The sequence below is a fragment of the Equus quagga genome, chromosome 7, assembly GCF_021613505.1.
Source record: "Equus quagga isolate Etosha38 chromosome 7, UCLA_HA_Equagga_1.0, whole genome shotgun sequence".
Classification (NCBI taxonomy): domain Eukaryota; kingdom Metazoa; phylum Chordata; class Mammalia; order Perissodactyla; family Equidae; genus Equus; species Equus quagga.
This window is the reverse complement of record NC_060273.1, coordinates 114,841,277-114,858,864: the sequence shown is the minus strand read 5'-3', so window position 1 is coordinate 114,858,864 and position 17,588 is coordinate 114,841,277. Positions and strand designations below refer to the sequence as shown.

The window sequence follows — 17,588 nt, the reverse complement described above, 5'->3', positions numbered from 1 at the left end:
CCGAAGGCAAGGCACACCCAAGCTTCTCCCGGCCTAGAACCTGAAACTTGACATACTAGGCCCCGCTCCTCACCCCACCGGAGCACAATATCTCCTTACTGCACGGGCAAAGGGGGGAAAATGAGGCAGGCTAGGAATTCCCTTGGGGGAAGTTATTCGAGGGACTCCACACTAGCCACATCGCACGTGAGGCGGTCCAGCCAGAGGGCCCACAAAAAACCTCCCGATCCAACTTGAGTGACAGACGCGCCGCCACCTCATCATCGCCCAGTTCACGGTCTCGCCTAACCTCAGCCACGCTTGCTCGGAAAAAACAAGCAGCCTCGGCCCCTGATCCTTTCTCTCTCTCAGTACCATTTCAACTGCCTACCGGCTCCAACTTCTGCAAAAGCGACAGCAACACGAACCCACCTCGGACAGATGCTCCTACAAACGCCAAGGCTGGAGTCAGAGCGCATGCGCATTTCCCAGGCCTCCTTACGTGACTGGCAGTGGCTCGGGTTTTAGTTCTCTCGGTATTTGATCAAAAGGTCTTATCGTGAGCTGAGGCAGGGGACTCCTCCTTTGCGCATGTGCGCCCTCCAAGCCTAATGGGAGTTGTAGTTCTGCGGGTGAAGTTCTATGAAGAAACCAAACTGCGAACTTGGCGATCTCCGTCCGCCCCTTCCCTGTAGGGAGTTCCTGGAGGAAAGAGGCGGGCCCAACGCCTAGCTGCCGGGCAGTCAGAACCTCTCCCCACGATGCTGCTGCTGTGGGTGTTGGTGATGGCAGCCTCGGCGCTGGCGGTCCTAGCTCCAGGGGCAGGTGGGCAGAGGCGGGGAGCAGCTCACGCTTGGCCCGATGCGCCTAACGTGGTGCTGGTTGTGAGCGACTCTTTCGTAAGTACCGAGAGGAAGGGGAGGGGGCGCCGCGCTCCGGCCCCGCGACCGGCCCGTAGCCTTTCCTGTGCTGCAGGTTTGGGGAGCAGAGTCTGAGCCTTTCAAACATGATTCACCCCAATGCAAAGTAAGAAATGCATTTTATCTTGAGGCCCTGTATACAGACACGTACACCGTCTAGATGTGCAGGTAATACATATAAAACAATAGTGAATAACATGCATTCTGATGGCGTCTTTGCAAATCTCTTTTTTTTTATTGCTGGCCTTGACCCACTAAATTATTCTACCACTACTAATGAAATTTAAATCCATACCCCTGTGTGATTCGGTTGGAGGGAAAAATAACATTCTGCTTCTCCATAAAAGCGTTGTTGGCTTTCCAGCGGTCATTTCCCAGTTCACCTCAAGTTTGCGGGAATTAATGTTTGGGCGAGAAGTGAAGAAAATTAACGTTATTTTTGTTACCCAGGTATCTGATAGTCCTGTTAGCGCTGATTTAAATGCGTTAGTTGATGTAATTTGATCCGTTCCACCATATTCCACAGAAATTGTGTGTGGTGGTGGTGGTGTTTAATCCCAAACTTGAACAGTATTTGGAACTTTCCCAAGCCATTAACCAAAAGAATACGGAACAACATTACGTGATACTTTGAGTACTATCCAGGATTTAAAAACTACTGCTTGGGCAAGTGTTTGGTTACTAGTTATAATAGTTTGTTATCACTAGGTGTTACTGTGGTCACATAGATTGTTGGTGGTAGGCATGTCTGGCACCAGAGTGCTTTTAATCACTATCATGTGTTGCCTTTCTCATAGATTAACCCATGATGATTAAAGTTAGGTAATCCGAATATGCCCATAGGATTTGTTGAGAATATTACTTAAACTAATTTGTATGAGTATCTAAATTTAGAGAACGGGCAATATTGGAGAGTAACATGAGAGAGGTTTATTGGGGAGTGCTTTTGGGATCAAAGGGAAAGGAAAGCAGCAGGCTTGTGCAGAGAGAGAAGCTGAATTTTGTTGCTGTCTCATTGCAGGCCTCCGCTGAGCTTATGGGTAGTTCTTAAACTAGTATGATGCTTTGAACTGTTTCCAGGTGGGGTGAGGGGACCAGGCCTTTGTACCCTCATGTTGGATGGCCATTAGTTGTGGGCTGCTCCCAGAATGAGGCATGATCTTGGGCAAAGCAACTCTTTTCAGCAGGGACAATCTTTCATTCCTAAAAGAGAATCTGGGTGGTGCATCACAACATCCTGGAAACTTCCAAAGATGACTGGAATACAGTAGTCCCCCCTTACCAGGGTTTTGCTTTCTGTGATTTCGGTTACCCATGGACAACCACAGTCCAAAAATATTAAATGGAAAATTCCAGAAATAAACAATTCATTAAGTTTTAAATTGTTTGCAGTTCTGAGTAGCATGATGAAATTTCTGGCATCCCCCTCCCCTGTCTGGGACATGAATCATCCCTTTGTCCAGCGTATATGAGCTGTATATGCTACCCACCTGTTAGTTACTTAGTAGCAGTCTGTTACCAGATAAACTACTGGGGTATCGCAGTGCTTGTGTTCAAGTAACCCATATTTTACTTAATAATGGCTACAAAGCACAAGAGTGTGATGTGCCAATTCGGATATGCCAAAGAGAAGCTGTAAAGTGCTTGCTTTAAGTAAAAAGGTGAAAGTTCTCCATGTAATAAGGAAAGAAGAGAAATCATATGCTGAGGTTGCTAAGAGCTACAGTAACTTTTATTACAGTAGGTTGTTATAATTGCTCTATTTTATTATTAGTTATTGTTGTTAATGTCTTCCTGTGCCTAATTTATAAATTAAACTTTATCATAGGTATGTATGTATGTACAGGAAAAAACATAGTGTATATAGGGTTCAGTACTGTACGTGGTTTCAGGAATCCATAGGGGTCTTGAAACATATTCCCTGCAGATCACTGGGGGACTACTGTATTTGGCTTATTTTTTTAGTATAGTATGAATGCATAAATTCATATATTTTTGTGTATAGAAATACATAAATATTGTGTGCAGACCAGTATCCCTTATGAATATAGAAGTAGAGATCCTGAACAAAATACTAGCAAATCAAATTCAGAAATATGTAAAAACGATTATACACTATGACCAAGTGGGATTTAGCCCTAGGCTGTAAGGGTGGGTTTAATATCTGAAAATCAGTTAATGTAATACACCATGTTAATTGAATAAAGTGTAAAAACTACGTTAACGTATCAATAGATGGAGAAAGAGCATTTGACAAAATCCAACAAGCTTCGTGATAAAAGCACTCCACCAACTAGAAATAGAAGAGCATTTCCTCAATCTGATAAAGGGCATCTGCAAAAAAGCCACAGCTAATAATATACTTAACTGTAAATGACTGAAAATTTTCTCCCAAAGATCAGGAACAAGACAAGGATATCTGTTCTCACTATGTCTATTCATCATTATGCTGGAGGTTCTAGCCAGAGAATTAGATAAGAAAATGAAATAAGAGGCGTCCAGATTGGAAAGAAAGAAGTAAAAGGATCTCTATTTGTAGATAACATAATCTTGTATATAGAAAATACTAGGGAATCCACTGCAAAACTATTAGAACTAATAAGTTAGTTTAGCAAGGCTGTAGGCTATAAGATCAAAATATAAAAGTTAATTGTATTTCTATACACTTAATTGATGAACAAACTGAATATAAAATTAACACAATTCTATTTAAAATAGCATCAAAAAGAATGAAATACTTAGAAATAAATCTAACCAAAGAAGTGCAATTCTTATACTCTGAAAACTACAAAACACTGTAGAAAGAAATTGAAGAACACCTAAATAAATGGAAAGACATCCTATGTTTATGGATCAGAAGATTTAATATTGTTAATATAGTAAAAATCACCAAATTGATGTACAGATTCAATGCAATCTCTATAAAAATCTCTACGACATTTTTTCAGAAACAGAAAAAACCCATCCTAAAATTCATATGGAAATTCAAGGGGCCCAGAATAGCCAAGGCAATCTTGTAAAAGAATAAAGTTGGAGGACTTATGCTTTCTAATTTCAAAACTTACTACAAACTGCAATAATCAAGATAGTGTGTTACTGATGTAAGGATAGACAGACATATTGATCAGTGGAATAGAATTGAAAGTACAGAAATAAACTCTCACGTTTATAGTTAATTGGTTTTCAACAAGGATGCCAAGACCATTTAATAGGGAAAGAATAGTCTTTTCAACAAATAGTGCTGGGAAAACTGAATATCCACATGCAGAAGAATGAAGTTGGGGGCCAGCCTGGTGGCGCAGTGGTTAAGTTCGCATGTTCTGCTTCTTGGCGGCCTGGGGTTCGCCGGTTCAGATCCCGGGTGCAGACATGGCACCGCTTGGCAAAAGCCATGCTGTGGTAGACGTCCCATGTATAAAGCAGAGGAAGATGGGCATGGATGTTAGCTCAGGGCCAGTCTTCCTCAGCAAAAAAAAAAAAAGAGGAGGATTGACAGTAGTTTGCTCAGGGCTAAGCTTCCTTAAAAAAAAAAAGAAGAATGAAGTTGGACTCTGCTTCACACCATTTTCAAAAATTAACTCAAAATGAATCAATGATTCAAACATAAAAGCTGAAACTATAAAACTCTTAGAATAAAACATAGCTGCAATCTTTGTGACCTTCAATTAGGCAGTTAAAAAATGAGCAAAAGCTCTAAATAGACAGTTCTCCAAAGAAGATAAACAAATGGCCAATAAACACATGAAAAGATACTCAACATCGCTAATCATTAGGGAGATGCAAATCAAAACCACAATAAGACACAAATTCACACCCACTAAGACAGTTAGAATCAAAAAGACACAGTACCTAGAGTTGGCAAAGATAAGGGGGAATTGCAACCCTCATACACTACTGGTGGGAATGTAAAATTGTGCAGCCACTTTGGAAAAGTTTAGCAATTCATGAAATGTTTTAATATGAGTTACCATATGATCCAGCAATTTCACTTCTAGGTATATATCCAAGAGAAATGAAAATATATGTCTACACAAAAACTTGTATATGAATATTCATAACAGTATTATAATACTGCCAGAAAGTGGAAACAACCCCAAATACCTATCCATCAACTGATAAATAGATAAATAAAATTTAGTAATATTATTCAACAATAAAAAATAAGTGCAATATTCATACATGCTGCAATATAGATGAACCTAGAAGTCATCATGCTAAATGAAAAAAAGCTAGTCACAAAGGACCACATATTGTACTATTCTATTTATAAGAAATGTCCAGAGAAATCAAATCTATAGAGACAGAAAGTAGAGACAGACAGATTAGCAGTTGCCTAGGATGTGGGGGACTGGGAGGATTAGAGGGTGATGGCTAAGGAGTGCGGGCTTTCTTTTGGGGATGATGAGAATATCCTAAAATCGATTGTGCTGATGGTTGTACAACTCTCTGAATATACTGAAAACCACTGAATTGCACAAATTGAATGAGTGAGTAGTATAGTATTTGAATTGTATCTTAATAAACTCGTTTTTTAAAAAGAGAGAAAATAAGCACTTCTGTCTGGGTCTTAAAGGACATAAGCATCCTCTTTCACCTCCCTCCTCCCACCCCCGCACCTGCAATGGTTTTAGTTTTGGTGAAGTTTCAGGAGTGGAAGGTGGGACAGGGAGGTATACCAGAGTCTTAGTGAGAATCTCATTCAGTCTGATGGACAGATCTGAAAAGAATGCTATAAATAGTCTTGTGATAACAGAGCAGACAGTTAAAGTTACTCTTATGTTCTTTCATTAAAATGATGCCTTGACATCTAATCTTCACTGGTTTTCCCTGGCCCAGAATGATGAGGAACTGAGTACCAATTATGGTTCTTGAAGAAGCAATCCAAATCACAAAATCATATCTACCAAAAGACTCATCCATCCCAAGGGGAAAAATGCCTGGACTCATGAGAGTCAAGAATGATAGCAGAATGTAGAAATTAAGGCAGTTGGTATTGTTTGTCACTTTTATGCAGCAAGCCAATTAATGGGCCTCTTTTTCCTTTTCAAATGCCCAGTATTAGAGTACTTAATTTGTTTGAACCATGGGAATGGCCTTAAGAAAATTGAAATGGGCTATTAGTAAATTATAGAAGTTATCCTGAAAACAATTCTGCAAGATTTTCTCTCCCAACTAAGTTTGATGGAACTGTACTTTGACCTATGACTGACTATCCATTGTAATCCACATTACCATACTAGGGAAAACTTACTTTCTCTCTTTTTCATCAGCTACCCGTGTTAAGATCCATTTCAGTTCAGAATTATTATATAGACCATCTCCCATTGATACCATTATCAATGGTACCAGTTGTAGCCTATTTTTAAGGTTATTTGCTAGTGTGTAAAAACTGCATGAAGTTAAAAACCAAAACTTCCAGAAAATATTTAATATTTTCTCTAATATGATTTTGATCCTCATTTAGAGTATTATTGGTGTGCTTTTGACATTGAGAATATGCGTATCATAATTTAAATATTTCCTAAGAACCTAACCAAATAGAAACCTTGCCATTGAAGTACTTAATCCAGGTTTATTAAGCTGTGCAAAAATACACTGTTGAATTTGGAACATATCAAATTTTTCTTTTGTAAACTGAACAGCTCTGGATTGAAGAGTCATTTCATTTCATTCACTAAATATTTATCGAGTGCCTGATATCTCAAGCGGTAATCCTGACATAGACCACCTTTCACACGTTCCACGTTAGAAACTTCCCCAAATGGGGCAGTTATCCCCTCCTCCCTCTTGCCATCCCTGCTGTACTGCACATTAAAGATTCTTGCTTTCAATCTAGATGAAGTCCTTGTACTAATCATAGAAATGAGTTAAGAAATCACTAACATGGATTTTAATCTGATGCATGAGTTATTGTTATGCTGCAGTAGCCATTTGCAGTGGTAGTGAGACCAATTTGAACCTAGCCTGCAGGACTTGAATTGTATAGCATCACAGTGCTTCTGCCATGAACTCCTGCTCCATCCATCCAACCAAATAAGCCTGGGTGGCTGGGTGGTCTAGACTCCAAGCAGTGGCCACAAATGGTTATTATCTTCCATATCCAAAAGATTCTAAGAATAAGACATGTAGGCATCTGGGATTTGTGAGGATAAGTTTCTGAGAATTTGAATTTATGGGTCTAAAGAAATTCTTATGAGGTGAGAATATGCACTTTTGCCTTGATCTTCCCAGCTCATCATTGAGGAATCAGTAGTTATTTGCTGGGCATTCAATGGTTATTCCCGCCAGAAGTGGTTATTTTGGCATACAAGCAGGCTCTTAAAAAAAAAAAAACAAAAAACCTGACTTTAATCCCACAATCTCCTCCTGCTAACACTCCAGTCTCTAACATCTATCCCATGTTTCTGTCCCTTTGCAAAATAACTTCTTAGAAGAATTTTTTTCACCTGCTGTCTTACCTTCTATTCCCTTTTCGCTTTTCTAGTTTAGCTGCCCATCCCTACCACTCCATTGAAAATGCTCTTGTCTAGATTACAACTGTCACTCCGCTGTGGTTCCAGTGTGCATTTTCTAGCCTTATTTTAAGTACTCTCTGAACACAGCTGACTTTACCTCCTTCTTGACATACTGTCTTCTCTCGGCTTTCATGGGACTCAGTCTTCTGATTTCTTCCTCCCTCACTGGCCATTCTTTCTCAGTTTCTTATGCTGCCTTTTAGGACACCTCAGGGCTTCCACTGGGTTCCTTTCTTTCTTCTCTTTTTCACTCTCTCCCTAAAAGATTTAATTCAACCTCACAGGTTTCAATACCATGAATATGCTAAAGACTCCCAAGTTTATTTCATCAGGATAGACTTCTCTGAGTTCCAGATTCATGTCTGTACCCAACAGCCTACTTTAAATATCCATTTGGAAACCTCAGACATCTCAAGAGTTTATGTATATCCTGTATTTTGGATTGGCTCATTTTTTAAACTGTACTTTATTTATAATTATATTGAAAACATGTAATAGATATAACTCCAGGACTAGAATATTTTTATTTGTCTTTGCTCTTTACCAAGGAGAGTTCAATTCCCAATTCAATTCCAAAATGTGTATCTCCAACCCAAATACCTCTTCTAATCTTCAGGCTCATTTATGTAGCTGCCTAGTTCCTATCTCCACTTATCTCTAACTTTACATGACCCTTAAATTATTTGAATATCTAGCTCCTTCTCATTCTTTATGTCTTATACTTCCCAGAGAAACGTTCCCTGTTCACTCTATCTGAAGTAGGTCTCCTTTGTTATTCTGTATCTCAAGTTCCTTTCAAAACACATATCACAATTTGTAATTAGTCATGGTTTATTTACCAGTGTACTGTTTGCCTTCCCCGCTAGACCATAAGCTTCATGGGGCCATGGACTCTATTTTATTCCCCATTGTATCTCCAGATCTTTCACAGTGCCTGGCACATAGTAAATACTCAGTAAATATTTGTTCAGTCAGTCCATCATCCCCCAAAAGAACTTTCCAGGAGGCCCTATAATTTATTTACTGTATTCAAATGAATTCAAGTGTAACACTGAGTTGAATTCCCTGTATTATGAGCCAGTGCTGATAACAATCTCTGTGCTTGATTTTATCTTTTGAAGATTCTTAGGAACATATTGAAGTCCTTTGCTACTTGTGAATTTTATGGTTAAAATTAGAGGAAATAATTTTCTTCTTTTGTGATACAATCAGTGTGAATTAAATTTCTTTATTCCAGGATGGAAGGCTAACATTTTATCCAGGAAGTCAGGTAGTGAAACTTCCTTTTATCGACTTCATGAAAGCACATGGCACTTCCTTTCTGAATGCCTACACAAACTCTCCAATCTGTTGCCCATCGCGCGCAGGTATGAGAACGCTTAATATTAATGAAAGAACGTGGCCACAACTGAAAATATTTCCACAATTTAAAAGAGTATACCCAAAAGTAGGATTGTAAGTCAGATTTGGCACCTAATAATAAAAAGTTTTAATGTAAGTGTGTGCTCTAAGGTATGCATTGGGTATTGGAGTTACTAGAATTTCTATTTTTCAAAAGTAGGAATTTTTGTCCTCTAAGACGGTATTTAGTTCATGTGCTACTGTTTCCCTTCCTTATGACTGGCGACTAAGAATCTTTTGACTATCCAAGCAAATGAGGTAATACCCCTATTTCCTAGAATAGTTCTATTTCCAAGGAAAATTTTTCAGCAGTAGTACAGAGAGTTGGGAGGAGACTTCAGAGGATACCACAAAGCAGTTAGGACTTCTCATACATCAGGATGACCCGAATTTTTCCATATTATTTCAGATTACGTACTTTATCTCTTTCTCTTCAGTCTCAATTCACTTTATATCAAATCTGATTGTTCACTTTTATTATAGTAATTTTACAAATAGGCATAGTTTTAATGGCATAATATCACTGACATTAAGCCATGAATAATTGAGAAATAGGAGGAAACTGCCATTTTTATAATTTCTGTCTCTTCTCTGACAGAGTTCTTTCCTTTTCTTCTGTCTTTCTAATTTATGATTGTTCGCCTCAGAACTCATAAACAGGACTCAACGATTTGTTTTTGTCTGTAAGTTCCTGACATGATATTCTCTGTGATTTGAGTTCATAGATTCTTTCACCTCCATTTGCAGCTCTCTCAACTATATAGTCACCAGTGATTAAAGGAAACCTAATATGTTATAAATGATATTTCAATGATGAAGGACAAAGCATATTAAAAAACAGTTTTGTTAATTTTATATTCTTTTTTTTTTTTTTGAGGAAGATTAGCCCTGAGTTAACTGCTGCCAATCCTCCTCTTTTTGGTGAGGAAGACTGGCCCTGTACTAACATCCGTGCCCATCTTCCTCTACTTTATATGTGGGACGCCTAACACAGCATGGCTTGCCAAGTGGTGCCATGTCTGCACCCGGGATCCGAGCCTCAAACCCGGGGCTGCCGAAGCAGAACATGCGCACTTAACCGCTGCGCCACCGGGCTGGCCCCTAATTTTACATTACTTACTGAGCAAGTGGAATGAGCAGTGGACTAGGGTGAGGTGATGACCCAGATGCTAATCCTCAAAAGACCATGTCAAGCAAGTCAATTTCCTTGTCTACAAAATGCTGTTTTATGCTGTGTTCCTCCCAGAGTCGTTCTGAGCATCACATAAAATAATGAATGAAAAAGCACTGAACTCCAAAATTTCGAAAATGTTAGGTGATGTTTTTCCCAGAAGAAGTATATTTTGAAGAGTTTGAACAAAGAGAAGGAATAATAGTAAGAAAAACTAACGTATATTGCGTCCTTTCTGTGTGCCTGGCAGTATTCTAAGTGCCTTACATGTATTAATTTATATAATCCTCATTTTGTAGCTAATGTTATTATCCACATTTTGCAGATGAAAACTGAAGTACAGAAAGGTTAAGTAACTTGTCAAAAGCCCCTCAGAAATTGGCATAACTGAGATTTGAACCCAGGTAATTCCCCCATCCCACTCCTCAAAAGAAAGCATTTTGTAGATGAGAAGAGAAAGCTTATTCAAACCTACTATGTGTGTACACAAAAATGAGAAAAAGAAAAGGATTTATTTTTTCCAGTTTTATTGAGATGTAGTTGACATAAAACATATTAATTTAAGACATACAACATGATGATTTGATATATGTATATATTGCAAAATGATTGTCACGATAAGTTTAGTTAACGTCCATCACCTCCTATAGTTAGGAATTTTTTTTCTTATGGTAAGAACTTTTCAGATCTACTCTCTTAGCAACTTTCAAATATACAATACAGTATTGTTAACCATAGTTACACCATCCTGTACAATACATCCCCTGAACTTATTTATCTTATAACTGGAAATTTGTACCTTTTCACCACTGTCACCCTTTTCCCCACCCCTCAACTCCTGCCTCTGGCAACCACCCAGTCTGTTCTGTTTCTGTGAATTCAGTTTTTTTTAAGATTCCACATATAAGTAAGATCATACACTTTCTGTCTTTCTCTGTCTGACTTATTTCATTTAGCATAATGCCTTCAAGGTCTATCCATGTTGTCGCAAAGGCAGGACTTCTTTCTTTTTTTACAGCTGAACAAATTCCAGTGTGTGTCTGTGTGTGTGTGTGCGCGCACTCGCGTATGTGTATGTATCTCACATCACATTTCTTTTTATCCATTCATCCATTGATGGACACTTAGGTTGTTTCCATGTCTTGGCTGTTGTAAATAATGCTGCAATGAACATGGGGGTGCAGATATCTCTTTGAGATAAGAATTTCGTTTCCTTCAGATATATACCCAGAAGTGAAATTGCTGCATCGTGTGGTAGTTCTAGTTGTAATTTTTTGAGGAACCTCCGTACTGTTTTCCATAGTGGCTTTACCAGTTTCCATTCCCACCAACAGTGTGCATGAGGGTTCACTTTTCTCCACGTCATCATCAACACTCATTATCTCCTGTCTTTTTGATGATAGCCATTACAACATGTATGAGGTGATATCTCATTGAGGTTTTGATTTGCATTTTCCTGAAGATTAGTGCTATTGCACTATTGCTATTAGTGTACCTGTTGGCTATCTCTAGATCTTTGGAAAAATGTTCAGTTCCTCTGCTCATTTTTTAATTGTATTGTTTGGGTTTTTGTTGTTGAGTTGTATGAGTGCTTTATATATTTTGGCTGTCAATCCCTTATCAGATAGGTGATTTGCTAATATTTTCTCCCATTCCATAGGTTGCTTTTTCATTTTGTTGATGGTTTCCTTTGCTGTGCAGAAGCTTTTTAGTTTGATGTAGTCCCACTTGTTTAATTTTGCTTTTGTTGCTTATGCTTTTGGTGTCAAATCCAAAAAATTATTGTCAAGACTAGTGTCAAGGAGCTTACCCACTATGTTTTCTTCCAGGAGTTTCACAGTTTCAGGCCTCACATTCAAGTCTCTAATCCATTTTGGGTTGATTTTTGTGTATAGTATAAGATAGGGGTCCAGGTTTCCCAACACAATTTATTGAAGAGACTATCCTTTTCCCATTGTATATTCTTGACTCCTTTGTCATAAATTAACTGACCATATATGCATGAATTTATTTCTGGGCTCTTTATTCTATTTTTATCTTTGTATCTATTTTTATGCCAGTACCATGCTGTCTGAAGATATAGCTTTGTAATAGAGTTAGAAATCAGAAAGTGTGATGCCTCCAGCTTAGTTCTTCTTTCTCAAGATTGCTTTGGCTATTTGGAGTCTTATGTGGTTCCATACAAATTTTAGGATTGTTTGTTCTATTTCTTTGAAAAGTGCCACTGGGGGCTGGCCCTGTGCCTGAGTGGTTACGTTCACATGATCTGCTTCAGCTGCCCAGGGTTTCGCCGGTTTGGATCCTGGGCGTGGACATGGCACCACTCATCAGGCCATGCTGAGGTGGCATCCCACAATGAACAAATAGAAGGACCTACAACTAGAATATACAACTATGTACTGGGGGTCTTTGGGGAGAAGAAGAAGGAAAAAAAAAAGAGGAAGATTGGCAACAAATGTTAGCTCAGATGTCAAAGTTTAAAAAAAAAAAAAAAACGAAAAATGCCATTGGAATTTTGATAGGGATTACATTGAGTCCATAGATTGCTTTGGGTGGTATGGACATTTTAATAATATTAATTCTTCCAATCCAGGAGCACAGAATCTTTCCATTCATTTGTGTCATCTTCAATGTCTGATAGTTTTCGTTGTACAGATCTTTCACTTCCTTTATTAAATTTATTCCTAGGTATTTTGTTCTGTTCTTTTATTCAATTGTAAATGGGATTGTTTTCTTAATTTCTCTTTCTGATAGTTTGTTGTTAGTGTATAGAAACGCAGCTGACTTTTGTATAATAATTTTGTATCCTGCGGAGTGCAGAGTGCGTGAACTTAACCACTCAGCCATGGGGCCAGCCCCCAACTCTCTCTTTTTTTAATACAAGTATTTTTTGCTATGGACTTCCCTCTTAGAAATGCTTTTTCTGCATCCTGTTAGTTTTGGTATGTTGTATTTCCATTTTCATTTGTCTCAAGATATTTTTTGATTTCTCTTTTGATTTCTTCTTTGACTCATTGGTTGTTCAGTAGCATGTTGTTTAATCTCCACATATTTGTGAATTTTCCAGTATTCTTGTATTTGATTTCTAACTTCATACCATTGTTGTCAAAAAAAGATGCTTGATATCATGTCAGTCTTCTAAAATTTATTAAGACTTGTTTTGTGGCCTAACATATGACCTATCCTAGAGAATGTTCGTGTGCACTTGAGAAGAACGTGTATTCTGTTGCTTTTGGATGGAAGGTTCTGTAAATGTCTGTTAAGTCCATCTAGTCTAATGTGTAGTTGAAGTCTAGTGTTTCCCTACTTATTTTCTGTCTGGATTATCTAGCCATTGTTGACAGTGGGGTGTTGAAGTCTCCTAGTGTTATTGTATTGCTGTCTATTTCTCCCTTAATACTTGAAGAACTATTTATTGAATAAACAATCATAGTTGTAGAAAATGAGAGAGAAGACATAGTACACTTAAATTTTTTGTGGAAAGACAAGGAATAGGGAAAATCCTTGAGGATTTTGAGGAAATGAGATCTGTACTTCAGTTGACTAACTTGGAAAATTAACCAATAAATACTTAGCGATTATTTTTATGATTGAAAAAAGACTCTAAAGTCAGACAGGCTTTACATTTAATTCCTGCTGCATTTACCTTGAGCAACTTACCCTGTAAGCCTTAGAGACTCACCTGTAAAATGGAACTAGTAACTCCTTGCAGAGTTTTCCCCTTGATAAAATGAGGTAATAATCAGAAATGTTGGGTAAAGCACCTAATGCAGATTATGAGTCACTCCAGAGCTTGAGCTCTAAACTAGAAGACTCCTTTCTTGGAAAACTGTTTTAATAGTTAAAACAAATTGTTAAGCTTTACACTAATCTCAATTCCTTTTTTTTTTTCACCCAGCAATGTGGAGTGGTCTCTTCACTCACTTAACAGAATCTTGGAATAACTTTAAGGGCCTAGATCCAAATTATACAACATGGATGGATGTCATGGAGAAGCATGGCTACCGAACACAAAAATTTGGAAAACTGGACTATACTTCAGGACATCACTCTGTTAGGTAAAAAATAAAATAAAACAAAAATAATTCTAATAGGCTGCCCTCTGCTATAGCACATACATGTACTCTTTTTATTTTTTTATTTCTCCACAATGGTGAACAGAAACCTCTTAATCCCTTGATTGTGTTAATTTGGCTAAAACTTTAGCTTTTTTAATCTTATTAAAATATTAAAATTACCAATATGCTGGTAATTTTGTTTTTCTTAAACATTAAAGGTCTATAAATAGTGTCTATAAAATTGTTTAACCCAAGATTTTAGTTGAGTTTCCATTATATAGTGGCTACTTTATTATTCACTTTACAATCTGTTTTAAAGACTATAACTTTCTTGCTACTTGCTTTTGTCAGTTCTCTCCAACATGAGTCTATTGTAACTTTTTTTTTTCATTTTACTAAGTTCTCAGAAACCAGGCAGCGAGCATAGTGGACAAGAGCAGAGATCTAGGATCAGATTGCCTACTTTCGAATCCTAGTTTCTCTGTTTACTACTAACCTATAGTAGTGTAATCTTGGGAACGTTATCTGAAATAATTGAACTTTGATTTCTTTGTTGTGAGGGTTAAGTGAAATAATGTGTGCAGGAAGAGCTAACATAGCAGGCCCGAGACTACTGCCTTTAGAAAGGCCTACTTTGAAGGTTGGCCCTTGGCTGACATCTGGGAACTTGAATTTCAGGACTGTTCCCTCTATTCCCTTACTGATAAAAGAGGCTTACCGTGTACCTAGAGTCTTTGCACAATGTAGTTTATGCTAAACATCTGCTTTCCCTCTGGGATCAGGAATTCTAGTTTGTGCTAGGCAGAAGGTGCCTGCACGATCAGCCCCCAATAACAACTTGGGTGCTGAGTCTCCAGTGAGCTTCTCTGTTAGACAGCACTTCATATGTATTATCCTAGTTCAATGCTGGAGGAATTAAGTGTGTCCTTTGTGACTTCACTTGGAGATTCGTACCTGGTTTCCTCCAGACTTACCCTAAGCACCTTTTCCCGTTGCTGATTTTGCTTTGTGTCCTTGCACTGTAATAAATCATAACCATGCGTCCAACTATGTGCTGAGTCCTTTGAGTCCCCCTAGCAAACTTGGGTGTGATCTTGGGGTCCCTCGATACTTGTGATCCCGGCGGAAATACATATTAAAACTTTAGAGCAATACCTCTTGCCTAGCAGGTGCTAATTGAGGGTTATGGTAATGGCAGTAGTGATGATGATGATAATGATAACTAGAAAAATAAATTCAGTAAAAATAATGTAAGTGTAGTGAGATGAATCGCGTTTCCCAAAACTTCATGTCCACCTGGAACTTCAGAATGTGACCTTATTTGGAAATAGATCCTACTTACAGATGTAATTAGTCAAGAACCTCAAGATGAAGTCATCCTGGATTTAGAGTGAGCCCTAAATCCAATGACTAGCATCCTTACTAGAAGAAGAAAGGACACAGACACACACAGAAGGCAGTGTGAAGGCAGAGGCAGAGATTGGAGTGATCACAGCTACAAGCCAAAGATCGCCGGCAGTTACCAGAAGCCAGGAGGAAGCAAGGAAGAATTCTTCCCTAGAGCCTCCAGAGGGAGCTTGACCCTGCCAACACCTTGATCTCAGATTTCTAGCCTCCAGAGAGAATAAATCTGTTGTTTTAAGCCACTAGTTTGTAATAATTTGTTACAGCAGTCCTAGGAAACTAAAACAGTGAGTTTTGGGTAAACAGTTACTAAAATAATCTAGAATAATCTGAGCATTAATCTTGCTCTTCTGGTTAATGTTAAATTTCTTTCTTTTCTGTCTTCCAAAATCTAAAAGATGTCAATACTTGATGCCCAAAAGTGATCCTGACATCTCTTTCCCACCCCTGTCTTCTAATCCTTCATCAAATGTTGTCAGTTCCACTTCTAAAATATTTCTCCAATTTATTCACTTACCATCTCCACCAAGCTTCCATCATCTCTTGCCTACACTATTGACATGGCCTTCTAAATGGACTCTTTTCTTCTATCTGCCCCATTTTCTATAGGCAGCCAGAGTGATCTTTCTAAAATATACGTTTGATCGAATTACTTATCTGCTTAAAATCCTTCAATGGTTTTTTTCTCTGCAGGTGGGCTAAAATCCCAAATCCACAACACGGTTTATAAGACCCGTGGTTTATAATCTAGCCCCGGCCTACTTCCAGTCTCATTTCGTGCCACTCTCTCTCTGACCCTCAGTATGTACCTGGTCTTTTAAAAACTTCTTTAACATGTTTTTTACTACCCCTGGACCATTGCACAAGCTAGTCCCTTTACAAAAAAAGTCCCTGTATAAAATGCTCTTCCCCCACTCTGCCTGGCTAATATAACAGAAAGAAAGTCGGTGGCGGGGGTGGGGGGGGGGGGGGGGTAAACGTGGTAGAAGGAATCCAGCAGAACAGAGTTAGACACCCAGCTTCCCTTTTTACCATCCATGTGACCTTGGGTAAGTTGCTTCTGTAAGTGTTCTTCTCTGTAAACTGGAGTTAATAATACCCACCCCATTGGATGACTGAGTTTTAAATGAGTTAATATAAAAGATCATATAAAAGGATTAAATGAGGTGATATAAAGTCTTTAACAGGGCCGGGTCCAGAGTAAGCATTTAATCAAGGGAAAAGATTGTTGTTATAAAAAATGGTTTAACCAGAATCGTAGTTTAATATTTAATATTTACATAACCCCCTATTTTTCTAAAGTATGTTCCATTACTAATTATTTCATTGAGTTTCACAAATGTCTCTTTAAAATCCTTTTCCTTTTTAGAAATAACATTAATCCAAGTAAGATACAGCTATTCATAGTATTCTCTTTGAAGTTATTTCCTCTATTTCCTCAATCAATCCAATAATTGAAAAAATCTGAGGTTGAACAACTTGTACTCCCTATATCTGTCGTTCTGTATATGAAATGGTTAAAACATGATGACCTGAACTTTTTTCCTCAATGTGATAATAATTCCTGGAGGATAAGGACTCTCTCTTTTTCCTTCCTTTATTCCCATTGCCAGCGTAGTACCAGTGCATTGTAGGTACACAATTAAATGTTTGTCAAATGAATGAATAAATAGAATAAAAAGTTATATTGATAATTTTCTATAATATTTATTATGATGATAATAAACTACCTATAGTTTATTATTTGGTAAACATTGATGTTCTATTTAACCAAGGGTCATGGCACTTGTTCATTATTAATATTTTATATTTATCCTCAATACGGTATATCCCATTTTTCAGTTTTTTAATGTTTTAAATATTCTTAATTTTCAGAAGTTTATTCTTTCTCATGTGGAATTCTAAAATCAGTAAAATGGAAAGAGCCCCTTAAATGCTGATATTTTGAAGGTCAAAGATGATTTTCAGTATAATAATTGCTGTAGGATATTTTCACTTACCTTCTCACCAGAACTTAGGAAATTGAAGTAAGCTATAGGAACTGTTTGTATGAGTGCTGTATGTCCCCACACAGTCATTTGGCTTACAGATAGGTCAAGGTTGCTGTTAATAGCATGTCTGCAAAGGTTATATGAAGTAT

At 37.9% G+C, this 17,588-nt stretch overlaps 2 protein-coding genes across 6 annotated transcripts in view; one reads left to right on the top strand and one right to left on the bottom strand.

Moving 5' to 3' along the window:
- Nucleotides 1-494, bottom strand: part of SKIC3 (SKI3 subunit of superkiller complex) — a 78,978-nt gene extending 78,484 nt beyond the window's left edge. The window contains exon 1 of one of the 2 annotated variants that reach the window (XM_046666039.1): nt 412-494. The gene's annotated coding sequence lies outside the window, so the exon portion shown is untranslated. Of the gene's footprint in view, nt 1-370; nt 390-411 lie in introns of those variants that run through there. The other variant, XM_046666041.1, reaches the window with a different exon arrangement.
- Nucleotides 495-605: 111 nt separating this feature from the next.
- ARSK (arylsulfatase family member K) overlaps nt 606-17,588 on the top strand; it is a 51,515-nt gene continuing 34,532 nt past the window's right edge. Inside the window, exons 1-4 of one of the 4 annotated variants that reach the window (XM_046668279.1) lie at nt 606-878; nt 8,652-8,781; nt 10,286-10,333; nt 13,885-14,044. In XM_046668279.1, the coding sequence (XP_046524235.1) occupies nt 741-878; nt 8,652-8,781; nt 10,286-10,333; nt 13,885-14,044 (476 nt within the window). In that variant the 5' untranslated portion in view covers nt 606-740. Of the gene's footprint in view, nt 879-8,651; nt 8,782-10,061; nt 10,191-10,285; nt 10,334-13,884; nt 14,045-17,588 lie in introns of those variants that run through there. The other 3 variants (XM_046668280.1, XM_046668282.1, XM_046668281.1) reach the window with 3 other exon arrangements.